The sequence below is a fragment of the Mustelus asterias genome, chromosome 4 (assembly GCF_964213995.1).
Source record: "Mustelus asterias chromosome 4, sMusAst1.hap1.1, whole genome shotgun sequence".
Classification (NCBI taxonomy): Eukaryota; Metazoa; Chordata; class Chondrichthyes; order Carcharhiniformes; family Triakidae; genus Mustelus; species Mustelus asterias.
In genome coordinates, this window is record NC_135804.1 from 24,512,811 (window position 1) to 24,527,954 (window position 15,144).

Genomic DNA, 15,144 nt, shown 5'->3' on the forward strand with positions numbered 1-15,144 from the left:
GATTCCCGGCTCGGGTCACTGTCTGTGTGGAGTTTGCACATTCTCCTCGTGTCTGCGTGGGTTTCCTCCGGGTGCTCCGGTTTCCTCCCACAGTCCAAAGATGTGCGGGTTAGGTTGATTGGCCATGCTAAAAATTGCCCTTAGTGTCCTGAGATGCGTAGGTTAGAGGGATTAGTGGGTAAATATGTAGGGATATGGGGGTAGGGCCTGGGTGGGATTGTGGTCGGTGCAGACTCAATGGGCCAAATGGCCTCTTTCTGTACTGTAGGATTTCTATGATAGGTAACTCCTGGTAAGCCAGTCAAAACCAAGGTCCAAACTTCCTGGGAACTTTCCGCGTAGTTAGTGCATTGGGACTTCCAAGGAGACCCCCAGCCTCTATTGGGGGTACCTCTGGTCTACGACCATCCGGAGATCAGAAGTTCTCGGCCAATATTGTACATCTTAAGCAAAACTGCAGAAACCATTAAAAATTACCGAGGTTTACCCTTTCAATAGCATCCTTCAAGAATGTAATTTCAGGAACAAAGAATTCATTTTTGTTAAAATAAGGTTATGCTCCTTTAAATCCGACAGAAATGTTGTAGTCAAATCTGTACCCTATTAACATGTTCTTACTTTCAGTTTGCAGTATCCTGAATCAACGACAAACATGATCCCATCCACAGTCAGTGATGTCTCTGCAATGTTTGTAGCCACAATGCACTTTCTGATTCCATCTGGAGCCTTGACAAAAAGTGAAAAAACAAAAATAAGCAGGTGTCAGTACCTTCTCTGCTGGTTCCAACCTCCAAGTATGCCTTCAAGGAATTGTCTACAGTCTTCTCTTTCATAGGATGTGGGTGTTGTTGGCAAGGGCATCTCTAATTGACCTTGAACTCAGTGGCTTGTTAGGCCATTTCAGGGGGCAGTTAAGAGTCAACCACATTGCTGCTGGTCTGGAGTCACATGTAGGCCAGATTAGAAAGGACTGCAGGTTTCCTTCCTGAAAGGATGTTAGTGAACCATAAGGGTTTTTACAAAATCAATGATAATTTCATTATGATGATGAATCTGGTAATCTCATTACTGAGATTGGCTTTCAATTCCAGATTTTATTAACTCAATTGAAATTCTACCAGCTGCTGTGGTGAGATTTAAACCAATGTCCCCTGGGCATTTGCCTGGGCCTCTGGATTAGTAGTCGAGCAACATTACCACTAAACCACCACCTTCCCTCCAACATCAAAAAACAATTTGTAAATACTATTTAAGAATCAACTATTACAACCACTGCCACTCTTCGTGGACTGAGTAATGGATAAATTGATCTCTTCCTTAGCCTCCTCTCCTTACTCCTGAATCAAATCTACTTAAAAATAAAAACTTGGGCAAAGTTCCTTTTCAGCTGTAAAGATTAAAAATATTCAAGAACTAACATCCAGCAACATGCCCACTGTCTTGAAGTCAGAAAAAATCTTAAGATCTTGATTATATTTCCAAAACATTCCGATCAGTGGCATTCAAATTTGTGTACTGTTGAATTGGAAAATAATTCTTTCCTCAAAACATAAGAATTTAAAGTTTGCCTTTGCAATTACATTTGCTACCAAACTAACTATAAACCAACATCAAAAATTTGAAAAGAAAGCTTGATCACACCAGGAAGCCTAAACCTTTGCACAAGTACAAGTGGTTGGTGAGATTCAAGCCCAGAAGTTGACAATAATGGATGACGAATCAATGTTTATGGTTGTTCTGCATAATGGAAGAAATTAAAATAACACAATGATCTTTATATAATAACCAGAGACCACCTCATTGGGTGTATTTTTTAAATTGTTTATCTTTTCACTTCTGATTTCATATTAAATAAACATGAAACTTAACTATAAGAAGAAATATAGCAACTGATAATCTGCAAAAAATATCTGGGACATGTGCGGAATTCACATCATCTCACCAAAAAGCATTGAATTTGCTTTCCAGTTTCTTCTCATGAGCTGAAAGTTATAGTTCTAAGAGCTCAGAGTTTGGATTATGCAAAAGATTACACTTTGTGAATGAAAACACTGAGGTATACCTTTTGAAAAATCTTGGCCTGGAGATCAGAAGGCAGCTGGGAATATATTGGTAACACAGCAAGTTGGGGCGCATTTTCCAACTCTTCTAGTCGTTCCACTATCTGATCACAAGTCACCTAGATGGAGAGGGCACATTTTAATTAGAACAAAGCAGCAGTTCTGCTTATAAATAAAATAATCCTCATGCACATTACTCTGGTATCAACAATTTAGTACACAGCTAGATTCAAATCCTCATCCTAATTATTCATGTAGCTGGAGGGAGGTTAGAACTATCCAATTTATCTATTTTAACCACAACAGATCTGTATGTTCACCTCAATCTGTCATTTGAGATGCCATTAGATGTCATCTTCCGACTAATATCTCCTTCAGGTGACAAGAGGCAAGCATCGTTGTTTCTATATTGCTCTTTGTCCAGAGAAAATTCAGCTTCGGACATGCATGATTAGATCCATGCAGAGAGTGCCAATCTCAAAGAGCAATTTATAAAAATTATCAACTTGACTCTTAGCTAACATTAAAAATATTAAAAATAGGTTGAAATACACTATTCTTGATGAGAAAATGAGTCTGGCCTCCAAATCCCACATAGGTCCCAGGCAACCTGATTGCTACTCTGAATTCCTTAGCCCTACACCTTTTCCTCGACATTAGATTTATGCAATATAAAATTATTATTGGTGTGTCCACTCGTGTACATACTGGCTACTGCTGCAGGCCCACTCTTCAAGTCAAACAATGAAATCATCCTATTATTTTAAGTTTTTCCTCAAATGTAAGGACTCCTTTTCTCAACACCCAACTCCCTTTTCCAACCTGTACTGCCATTCACCTTACCTGTAACGTCAAGTGTGAGGGATATGGATTTTGCTATCTTGATTTTATAATTCTCAACCCGGTTTCAAAATCCCTCCATGACCTCAGTTCTCCCTATCTCTGTAACCTCCTTTAGTCCTACGACCCTTCACGATCTCTGCACTTCTCCAATTCTAGCATTTTATGCATCCTCAATTTCATTGAAAGTCCTTGCTTAGCACTGCTAAAATCAATGTGAGGAAAAAGTACAGTATGACAGTTGCCTTTTTGAACACAAAAAACACAATTTCATTTGGTCATTTATTTTGTTTATTGAAAAGGAAATATTCCTCTACTGACTGCCAATTGACCATGACAATGAGTCAGCACTTAGTCCAGTCAATTTGGCAACCATTCTCCCCAGACTACTTTTCCAATCATTTCTTCCAATTGATCCTGAGAGGCACTTACTGTGATGAACATGCACCCCTTTCTGACTTGCCTTCTATTCTGAGTTTTATTAAGAAGTGAAAGTGAAAAGATTATACTATTTTTAAACTTCTACTAACTGCACACTCACCTCAATGTCTTCCTGGCCTGGCATAAATATTAATATGTCACCCGGAACAGTTGATAGGTGAATCTGAAGAGCTTGTTTAACTCCTCCTTCCACATAATCCTCTGTGGGAGTCTGTAAAAATATACAGAAACAAAGTACACCCATAAGTAGCACGTAACACATCAGTCAAAGTCAAGCTTTAAACCATTTGAACTCAACTCTTGGATCTATCTAGACCGGCCAAGCCAAAGTTTCAAAACAGTTCCTTTTAAAATTTGGCAAGTGGGCAGCTAGAACTTGAGAACAACAAAAGTGACCAATTTTATTAATTTAGTAAATAGTAGTTGATCTCACATGGCATTTCACACAGACAATATGGTGGATTTATTATACTGGGAAACTAACTGATTTATGCAAATTTCTTTAAAAGTGATCCTAGCTAATAAATTAATAATGAAATTAAACAAATTAAATATAGCGATTAATTTATGAATCTAAAATTTAGTGAAGTAATTAGAAAAGGGAATAAGGAATTAACTGAACAGTGAAACTGCATTTGAACTGCTGCTGGGTTCACTTGTTGGGATCAATGGTGGATTTCCTGATGAGTTGTGCTTTGGGAATCAGTATTAAGTTTGTTGGTAATTTGCACTGAATGATGAATGTGCAGAAATGCAAACTATACAAAAATGGTGAGAACAGAGAGAGGTTTATTAATCCAGCCCAGCCAATCAACTTACACAGTAACCCACACAGGTTCCTTGAAAAAGCCAAAAAGCAAAGTACCCGTAGGAAAATAATTCTCAAAGCAGAGAGTAGGCATAAAAGGGTCATTTTCAGATTACCAACATATGATGATTGGAGTGCCACAGGGATTAGTGCGGGGGCCTCCACTATTCACAATTTATACCTGTGACTTAGACAAAGGGACCAAAGTATGTTTGCGAAATTTGCTGATGACACAAAGAAAGGTAGGAAAGTAAGTTGTGAAGATGGCATAAGAAGTTTGCAAAGGGAAACTGAACAAAGGTTAACAAAAGGTTAACTGAATGGGAAAAAAATTGGCAGATGGAGTATAATGTGGGAAACTGTGAACCAATCTACCTTAGCAAGAAGAATAGAAAAGCAGCGTGTTATTTAAATGGAGAGAGACTGCAGAACTCCAAGCTACAGCGGGATCGAGGTGTCATAGTACATGAATCACAAAACGTTAGTATGCAGGTACAGCACAAGATTAGGAAGGCAAATGGATGTTGCCATTTATTGAAAAGGGAATGGAATATGATAATAGGGAAGTTTTGCTACAGTTTCACAGGACATTGGTGAGACCACAACTGAAAAACTGGGGACAGTTCTGGTCTCCATATTTAATAAAGGATAGAAATGTGTTAGAAGTTCAGAGAAAGTTCAGTTGACTGACACCTGGGATTGGGGTGTGCCTTATAAGGTGGGCCTGTATCCATTGGAGTTTAGAAGAATGAAAAATTATTTTAATCAAACATATAAGATCCTGAGGGGAACTTGACAGGGAGGATACTGAAAAGATGTTTCCCCTTGTGGGAGAGACTAGGACTAGGTGGCACAGTTTGAAATGAAGGGGTCACCTGTTTAAGACAGAGGTGAGAATAATTTTTATTTCTCTCAAGAGGGTTGTGAATCTTTGGAACACTTCTCCTAAGAGAGGGTGGAGGTAGGGTCATTGAATATTTTTAAGGCCGAGGTAGATATTCTTGACTACCAAGGGAGTCAAAGGTTATTGGATATAGGCAGAGTGTGGAGTTGAGGCCACAATCTGATCAGCCATGATCTTATTGGATGGTGGAGCAGGCTTGAGGGATCTAATGGCCTACTCTTTTTCCAATTTATATATTCATGCGTATGCTCACATGTTTTGGTAATGCTAGAAATGTTAAGCTTTATCTGCTAATGTTGAAAACTAAGAAAATATGGCACAGGAAGTATTGCATAATTTATATGTGGCATTGTTATCAAAGTTGTAGCATTGCTCACAGTTAGTTGGATTATATAATGATCACATATTATAATGCATATTTTATTATTTAGCAATGAAATTGAGTTCTGTCCCTTTAATTAAAATTAACTAGCATTTAAAAAACTCAGGTCAACTGTTTGAAGTCAGTTTAGAGTTTAATTGGGTTTTTTTAAGCCGCAAGTCAGAACCTGATTTGAAATGACTAACTTTCATTCCTTTCTTTAAATAAACATGCAGATTATACTGGCCACATATTAACAAGGCATTTGCTATTGGTGCAAGAAGTTTGTCTACATTCCAAATATTTGGCTTTGTTTTTCTTGTAAAAAAAATATGGAAAGAGAATTTAATATGTGCAAACAAAACATAGCTACAGTTAAGTGCAACTATCACGTGTCACACAAGAACTGCATACAAAGATATAACTGCTGTGATAATCTAAGCTCAAAGCTGCTTTTAAAAGTGAATATTGTGAATAAAAATAAATATTCATCTATTAACTAATGGTGTAAAAAAGCAACAGTTTGCTTAGAATAAGTTGGTTTTGGAATTTCACAATAAAACTCCATAGCTACTGCACCTCAAGCATTCTCAATACATTGTATTGTGTTGCAAAAACTTATTCAATAGATGGAGGCAGTAGCTTTGTGACTTTTATTAATTGCACATTGTTAAATTTACGTGCAATATATACATTCAGTAAATATCTAAAGCAATTACGTAATATCCAGTACTCGGTATTATAATGAGTTTTTAAAAAAGTTATTATTAAGCTTTTACTTAGCCAATCCTTCCCTATGTTTGCTTTTATCTGAATAACATTATTTCAATGCAGGGCAACTGATTTAGACATAGTGCCATTGATCTCCATACAAACTATCCATTTAAAAACATTTCGACAGAAGCACCTCAGAAAGATTTGGCAGGTATTTCAGTCCAATGCATCTGACAAGATATATAAATTATAAACCAGGAAATTTCCCTATGTCAAATTACCCCAGACTTCAAAAGGGAATCGCAATATAGGTTTCAAAATTGAATCATTCATTTACTGGGGCAGGTTATTTTTTCTGTTCAAATTAACTGACAGTTTTTATGATGTTTAAGAATTTGCAGAGACAATTAACTATTAATGGTTATTGATGATGCATACAGATTTTTAATTATTTATAAAGCTACAAAGTGTGACAATATGAATGGAGCAAGCATTTGAAACAGAGATGAAGAGAAATTTATTCTCTCAAAGGGTTCCTAATCTTTGCAATTCTCTAACCCAGAGAACAATGGAGGCCGGGTCAATGAGTATGTTTCAGGCTGAGTTAGACACATTTTTGATCTACAAGGAAGTCAAGGGGTGTGAAGGTAAGGCAGGAAAGCAGAGTTATGGTCTCAATCAGATAAGCCATGATCTTATTGCAGGCTCGAGGGGCCAAATTAACTACTGCTGTTCCTATTTTTTATATTCTAATACTTATGTTTTGTGCTTCCATTCCTTTACTCTGTTACTCCCGGGTTCCACGTTATACATAGTGTTTTATGCTGCACTTAGTTTCAGAACTATTATTGCGAAATGTTCCCACCCCCTGGAGGCACAGTGCCATGCAAAGCAAAACATTCCTATGTCACTGGTTATTGCAGGGGACTGTTTTGTTTGCATCATGGATGGGTTCAGCCTCAAAGTGCTGGCCTTTACATATCTTCTCAATAAACTGCAGAAATTCACAACCAGAAATTTAAAGTCACACGAAATACTCTTAAATCAATCTACTTGCGCAGTTGTTTTTGTGCTACCACCAGTACTCGAAGATTTACCCTTGAATTCTAAATATAGTGGATTCCAAAGCTTAAAAATATATGAGCACTTGCAGCTTACAAGGTCCTGCTCAGTGGAAAGAATCATTAAATGAAAGAACCACATACAAGTGAAAATCTTCAACTGGTAACATACCTTACTGAAGAAAATATCCACAGGAAAAGTCCGGCCTGGAATATGGAAAACAGGAACGTTCCCAAAAAATGCTGCAAACTTGCCTGCATCCATGGTTGCCGATGTAACAATTAGCTTTAGGTCAGCACGACGAGCTACAACCTAGGAAAAGTTGGATGCAAGTTGAACAAATAAAAGAAGAATTAATAAACCTTCACAAGCATAGAATCCCAACAGTGCAGAAGGAGGCCATTCAGCCCATCAAGTCTACCCCGACCACAATCCCACCCAAGCCCTACTCCCGCAGCCCCACATATTTATCCTGCTAATCCTCTGACACTAGGGTCAATTTAGTATGGCCAATCAATCTAACCTACACATTTTTCAGACTGTGGGGGGAAACTGGAGCACCCGGTGGAAACCCACGCAGACACGGGAAGAGAGCTAGGAGGGGACATGAGAAGTCCTTGGCGGGTCGGATCAAGGAAAACCCCAAGGCTTTTTACTCTTATGTGAGGAATAAAAGAATGACCAGGGTGAGGTTAGGGCCGGTCAAGGACAGTGGTGGGAACTTGTGTATGGAATCAGTAGAGATAGGCGAGGTGATGAATGAATACTTTTCTTCAGTGTTCACCAAGGAGAGGGGCCATGTTTTTCAGGAAGAGAAGGTGTTACAGGCTAATAGGCTGGAGGAAATAGATGTTCGGAGGGAGGATGTCCTGGCAGTTTTGAATAAACTGAAGGTCGATAAGTCCCCTGGGCCTGATGAAATGTATCCTAGGATTCTTTGGGAGGCGAGGGGTGAGATTGCAGAGCCTTTGGCTTTGATCTTTGGGTCCTCGCTGTCCACGGGGATGGTGCCATAGGACTGGAGAGTGGCGAATGTTGTTCCGCTGTTTAAGAAAGGGAATAGAAATGACCCTGGTAATTATAGACCGGTTAGTCTGACTTCGGTGGTTGGTAAATTGATGGAAAAGGTCCTTAGGGATGGGATTTACGACCATTTAGAAAGATGCGGATTAATCCGGGATAGTCAGCACGGATTTGTGAAGGGCAAATCGTGCCTCACAAATTTGATAGAATTTTTTGAGGAGGTAACTAGGTGTGTTGATGAAGGTAGGGCGGTTGATGTCATATACATGGATTTTAGCAAGGCGTTTGATAAGGTCCCCCATGGTCGGCTTATGATGAAAGTAAGGAGGTGTGGGATAGAGGGAAAGTTGGCCAATTGGATAGGTAACTGGCTATCTGATCGAAGACAGAGGGTGGTGGTGGATGGAAAATTTTCGGACTGGAGGCAGGTTGCTAGCGGAGTGCCGCAGGGATCGGTGCTTGGTCCTCTGCTCTTTGTGATTTTTATTAATGACTTAGAGGAGGGGGCTGAAGGGTGGATCAGTAAATTTGCTGATGACACCAAGATTGGTGGAGTAGTGGATGAGGTGGAGGGCTGTTGTAGGCTGCAAAGAGACATAGATAGGATGCAAAGCTGGGCTGAAAAATGGCAAATGGAGTTTAACCCTGATAAATGTGAGGTGATTCATTTTGGTAGGACTAATTTAAATGTGGATTACAGGGTCAAAGGTAGGGTTCTGAAGACTGTGGAGGAACAGAGAGATCTTGGGGTCCATATCCACAGATCTCTAAAGGTTGCCACTCAAGTGGATAGAGCTGTGAAGAAGGCATATAGTGTGTTAGCTTTTATTAACAGGGGGTTGGAGTTTAAGAGCCGTGGGGTTATGCTGCAACTGTATAGGACCTTGGTGAGACCGCATTTGGAATATTGCGTGCAGTTCTGGTCACCTCACTATAAGAAGGATGTGGAAGCGCTGGAAAGAGTGCAGAGGAGATTTACCAGGATGCTGCCTGGTTTGGAGTGTCGGTCTTATGAGGAAAGGTTGAGGGAGCTGGGGCTGTTCTCTCTGGAGCGGAGGAGATTGAGGGGAGACTTAATAGAGGTTTATAAAATGATGAAGGGGATAGATCGAGTGAACGTTCAAAGACTATTTCCTCGGGTGGATGGAGCTATTACAAGGGGGCATAACTATAGGGTTCATGGTGGGAGATATAGGAAGGATATCAGAGGTAGGTTCTTCACGCAGAGAGTGGTTGGGGTGTGGAATGGACTGCCTGCAGTGATAGTGGAGTCAGACACTTTAGGAACATTTAAGCGGTTATTGGATAGGCACATGGAGCACACCAGGATGGTAGGGAGTGGGATAGCTTGATCTTGGTTTCAGATGAAGGTCGGCACAACATCGTGGGCCGAAGGGCCTGTTCTGTGCTGTAATGTTCTATGTTCTATCTATGTTCTATAATGTGCAGACTCCACAGACAGTGACCCGAGGAATTGAATCCGGGTCCCTGGCGCTGTGCTATCCACTGTGCCACCGTGGTTTCAAAATAATTAAAGCAGCACAACTGGTTAAGTCGTGCAATGGTTGTGTGACATACTAACATACTGCACAACAAGGTGGCAGGATGTGACAGATGTGGCACAGATTCGCCTCACCACAATTTCCAAATCTCAGCTGAGGAAATTCTGTAAAAGATAGTGGAGGAAACGGAAGCTGAGCCATCTCATGTCACTCTTGCACACCAGACAGCCATTGTGGAACAATTGCTTACTTGCCATATTGAAATGGAAATTACATTTTGGTATAGAAGTGTTATTGGGATGGAAAAGATGAAAATGCTTAACAAACAAAAGAAGTATAAAATAGCTCAAGGGATTTTTTCTCAAAATTGCTACCTTAATGTCTCAGCTACATACACACCTCTCGAAGTAAACCGAACAGTACATCAGTGTTTAGTGACCGTTCATGGGCTTCATCCATAATGACAGCACTATAATGATCCAAGTCTGCTTCTCTCAGTGATTCCCGAAGCAGAATACCATCCGTCATATATTTAATGACAGTTTGTTCAGAAGTACAGTCTTCAAACCGAATAGCATAACCCACCTAGAAAGTACAGACAATAAAATTAACATCGTGATAAGAACAATGGACAATAGGAAACCTCAAAAGAGGCAAATTTGCGGAAATGGGCAAACTTTCTGTTTGGTAAAACTGAAAGCTTTTTATATACGAGTTCAGGACTTTTCTATTTAGTCTAAATTGACTCCTTGTTACTTCCTTTCTGCTAGGGTTCCAGATTGAATACATGAAAACTCAGGTAGAACAAAGATATAAAAGTTTAGAATAGATTCCATTCTTTAATATCTTTCTTAAGCAAAAATAACAAATGGAACAGTGGAGAATTTGGGTTACAGGATAACTCCGATAGTTTCAGAATTTAAATGCACTGTTGTGTTTTTAAATGGTTAATATGAAGAAAGCTCCAAAAAATAAGAATAGAACGAAAAATCATGAATATTTTGAGCGGGATTTTCCCACCCTTCCCACCGGCAGCAACCTCAGGTCCTGTTGATGGCACACCCCCACCACAGGTTTCCCAGTGGCAAGGAGTGGATCAATGGAAAATGCTATTGGCAGTGGCGGGACCAGAAGATCCATTTCCTGCCACTGAGAAACATGCCACGGGGGGAAGGGAGGGATAAGAGAATCCCGCCCTTTATGTTTATTCAAAATTAAATGCCTATGTCATCAAATCTTCCCTTCAGTTTTTTTAATGTGGCTGTGCCATTTCTCGTAAACATGCATGACCATTTTTTTTAAATACTGAAAAATCTGTACAAAGCATTGTCCACAACTAGTTTATTTTTAACAAGCTGAGAATGCAAAAGATAGTTCACAATTTATCTTACTGTCGACCTAAAAACCAGACCGAAACTATTTGATTACCTCTTCTCCAAGGTTCACATTCATCTCCTCACTAACGCGTTTCGCCACAGACATGGCTGCCACACGTCTGGGCTGAGTACATCCAATCATGCCATAGTTTGAATAACCATCTTCACTCAGATACTGTGTTAGTTGAGTGGTCTTCCCACTACCAGTCTCTCCAACAACAATGACGACATTGTTATCACTGTACAGAACGAAGAAGAAAAATAAATTATTAATGTGAAGCTCCTAATCTTTTTTCACTTACCACAACATACACAAATGAACTTCCTCCGGTAGTCACGACAAAAATACAGTCTGACTGGAACAATCTACTGATTTATATTCATCAACTAACATCATCCTATTTTAAGAAAACAGAAAGTATGCTTTGTGACACAAGACCAGCTCTGCTTTTTTCTGTTTTGTTTAAAGTGCCACTGTTTCTAGTGGTTTGAACAAAGATAGTCAACTTTTTTTTCAGTGAAAGCAAACAAGTCTGAATATCAGTTGGAGTAAGAACGAGGGATCCTGTGAGTGGGAGGCCAACATTCAATCATTAGAGCTACCGATCTGACATCTTCTGCCAATACACGTAATAATCATAGTGTTCACCTTGTACTTGTCTAACTACATTCCCTAGCTGTCTCTTAAATTATGCATTCACACAAAGATGAAAGAGAAGTGTAGAAGTACATGTCAGTAACAACACAAGACGCTCCTGAAATTGAGGTGCTGGCGCAGTGGCACAGTGGTTAGCACTGCTGCCCCACAGCACCAGGGACCCAGGTTTGATTCCAGACTTGGATGTCTGTCTGTGTGGAGTTTGCATGTTCTCAGCATGTCTGCATGGGTTCCCTCCGGGTGCTCCTGTTTCCTCCCACAGTCTAAAGCTGTGCAAGTTGGGTGAATTGGCCATGCTAAATTGCCCCTTAGTGCCCTAATGTGTAGATTATAGGGATTAGCGGGGTAAATAGGGTACAGGGATAGAGCCTGGATGAGATGCTTTGTCAGAGAGTCAGTGCAAACCCGATGGATCAAATGGCCTTCATAGAACAGAATCATAGGATCCCTACAGTGCAGAAGGAGGCCATTCGGCCCATTGAGTCTACACCGACAACAATCTCACCCAGGCCTTATCCCCATAATCCCACATATTTACCCTGCTAATCCCTCTAACCTGCACACTCTAGGACACTAAGGAGTATTTTAGCATGGCCAATCAACCTAACCCGTACATCTTTGGACTGTTGGAGGAAACTGGAACACCCGGAGGAAATCCACGCAGACCCAGAGAATGTGCAAATTCCACACAGACAGTGACCCAAGCCAGGAATCGAACCCAAGTCCCTGGAGCTGTGAGGCAGCAGTGCTAACCACCGTGCCATCTTCTATACTGTAAGCATTCCATGGGACTCCATATTTCGATGACATGCAAATCAGCACCACAGATGCATCCTGCTCTGTTGGCTGTGCAACTGCAAGTGAAGGGTTAAACAGACTGCTGAAATGGACCAATAGCATTGCTACTGATTATTCTTTACATTGCAATAATGTTAGTTTTTATCATTTAAGTAGGAAAATATGATTCAATCTTGAAATAATGACAAACTATGGAACCTTGGAACCCCAACAGTGCAGAATCTGTCCACTCGGCCCATCGAGTATGTACTGACTCTCCAAAAGAGCATCTTACCCAGACCTAGCAGGAAACCGTAGCACCCAGGGAGAACATGCAAACTCCACACAGTCACCCAAGGTCGGAATCAAACACGGGTCCTTGACACTGTGAGGCAGCAATGCTAACCACTGTGCTGCCGTGCGACAGCTGAATATTTGAACCAAAACTGACCATTCTGCACCGGCTAGCTTCGTTTTGAGGTAGTCACCTAATTCCATAGAATGGCAAAGCACAGAAGAAAGCCAACCAGCCCATCATGTTGGTGCCAGATCTTTAAAATAGTTATCCAAATATTTCCATTCTCCTGCCAGTTACCCAGAGCCCTGATTTTTTCCCCCTTCAAATATTTATCCAATTCTCTTGAACATTATTATTGAATCTTCATCTCCACTTGTTCAGGTTGCATACATTGTAGATCACAACAACTCACTGAATTTAAAAAATCATCACACCTGATGTTTTTATTAAATACCACAGTAAACGTGAGGCAAGCCACTTGGTACCTCAGCTCCCACAACCATCAACAATGTGCTATTTAAATAGGAAATCATTACTTACCGTATTATATTGAGTAACTGTTCTCGAATAGCAAATATAGGCAAGTACTGCCTTTGTTCAAGAATGGATTTCTTCTTTGCAAATTCACTGCTTGCCACATTCTTGTCCTTCATATGGTCAGCAAACTTTTGATCCATTCTACATATTCATAACATTAAAAAGCATATTTCAAAGATATTAATATTGTCATTCTTATCAGTTTACTCCAATTAGTAGTCTAACAAAACCATGCCTCCTCAATTCTGTATATTGTTTCTAAATTTAATGAACACGATATGCAGCCATTTAAGATGTTATTTATTAATGGTTGGTGAAGACTATGTGTGTCTTGTGTGCACTAGCTTTTGTTAATGTTTTATTTAACTTGCATGCATAAAGAAACAAGAGAGAAAATAAGCAAATGGTAGGCAGACATTAGAATACTATTGTTTTATTTCTGCGATCTGATTCAAACAGAGATGAGATTGTTTTGTTAACATTGATGGTCGAAGGTGAGAGAAACAAAATCTGTATGGGTAGTCTCAATGCAGTTCTGAAGGAATTAGACAGTCCGGCTCCAAAGATGGGAGCATTACGGAAAGATAAAGCAATTATATGACTTATTTCCCAACCAATATTCAATAATTTACAATGTTCAGTATCAATTTTTATTCGCTGTTTGACCAATTATGTAATTATCTAAAATGTTCCAAAAATCAATAATTACACCCTCCATCCCTAGTGCTTTCCCTTCTGCAAATTAGTCTTCCACAAATTAAACACAAGCAGATTTTGTTAAATTTCAAAATCCATTGTGAGAGACAAGTATTGACCACAGTGATGTTCTTCTGAACATCTGTTCTTGACTTTCTCATCCTCCACCAAATCCTTGCAAGTACCTGCTATTTTGTACATTTTATTCAAACATTTTTTTACCTAGTCTCACATTCGCCATTATCTTTGCACCAGTTTTTACAGTCCGCCAGGCCCAAGTTGTTTCAACATGGGCTCTCCAAGCTCTGGCAACAGTAATCACTTTCATTATAAGCATACTGCTAGATTAAGTGAAAATCTGTGGCTAACAGTCTACTGTCAAAAAACAAAACAGGCAATTCTGTAGATTCTCTCAGCTGGAACACAGAGCTGAGCCCAGAGTTCGGAGAAGGTTTGGAAGGGGAGCAGAGAAGGCAGGGTGAAGAAAGCCATTGTTCTCACTATCATTTCAACAAGCCCTGCTGGAGATGCTCATGTTTGGACATAAGATTCCATTGTCAAGTGTACTAAGGCCCCCAGTCAGGTCTCACATGAATAACAGTCACATAAACAAGAAACTGTCAGCCAACCAGCACTATCATAACAGACAGACGAAGCAATCAATACCTGAATTAGTAAACATAGAAATAGGATACCCTTCTCTCCATCCTGTCCCTGTAACCAAACACATTTACCATGGCTAATCCACCTAACCTACACATCTTTGGACTGTGGGAGGAAATTGGAGCACCTGGAGGAAACCATGCAGGCACAGGAGAATGTGCAAACTCCATAGAGTCACCCAGACCGGAACTGAACCTGGGTCCCTGGCGCTGTGAAGCAGCAGTGCTAACCACTGTGCCATCCCATGGAGGATGGAGGGCATGGTTGAGGTACTAAATGAGTACTTTGAATCTGTCTTAACCAAGGAAAATATTGCAAAATCATTGTGAAAAAAGGAGGTAGTTGAGATACTAGATGGATTAAATATTGATAAAATGGAGGTAATAGAAAGGCTTCCTGTGCTTAAAGTTACTAAGTCACCAGG

At 40.0% G+C, this 15,144-nt stretch overlaps 1 protein-coding gene across 1 annotated transcript in view; it reads right to left on the reverse strand.

The window, feature by feature from the left end:
* Window positions 1-15,144, reverse strand: part of dhx38 (DEAH (Asp-Glu-Ala-His) box polypeptide 38) — a 105,273-nt gene that overhangs the window by 57,921 nt on the left and 32,208 nt on the right. The window contains exons 12-18 of the mRNA XM_078210651.1: window positions 13,365-13,502; window positions 11,144-11,330; window positions 10,115-10,300; window positions 7,362-7,502; window positions 3,442-3,552; window positions 2,063-2,179; window positions 619-726 (exon numbers count right to left, since the gene is read on the reverse strand). Of these exons, the coding sequence (XP_078066777.1) occupies window positions 619-726; window positions 2,063-2,179; window positions 3,442-3,552; window positions 7,362-7,502; window positions 10,115-10,300; window positions 11,144-11,330; window positions 13,365-13,502 (988 nt within the window). The remainder of the gene's footprint in view (window positions 1-618; window positions 727-2,062; window positions 2,180-3,441; window positions 3,553-7,361; window positions 7,503-10,114; window positions 10,301-11,143; window positions 11,331-13,364; window positions 13,503-15,144) is intronic.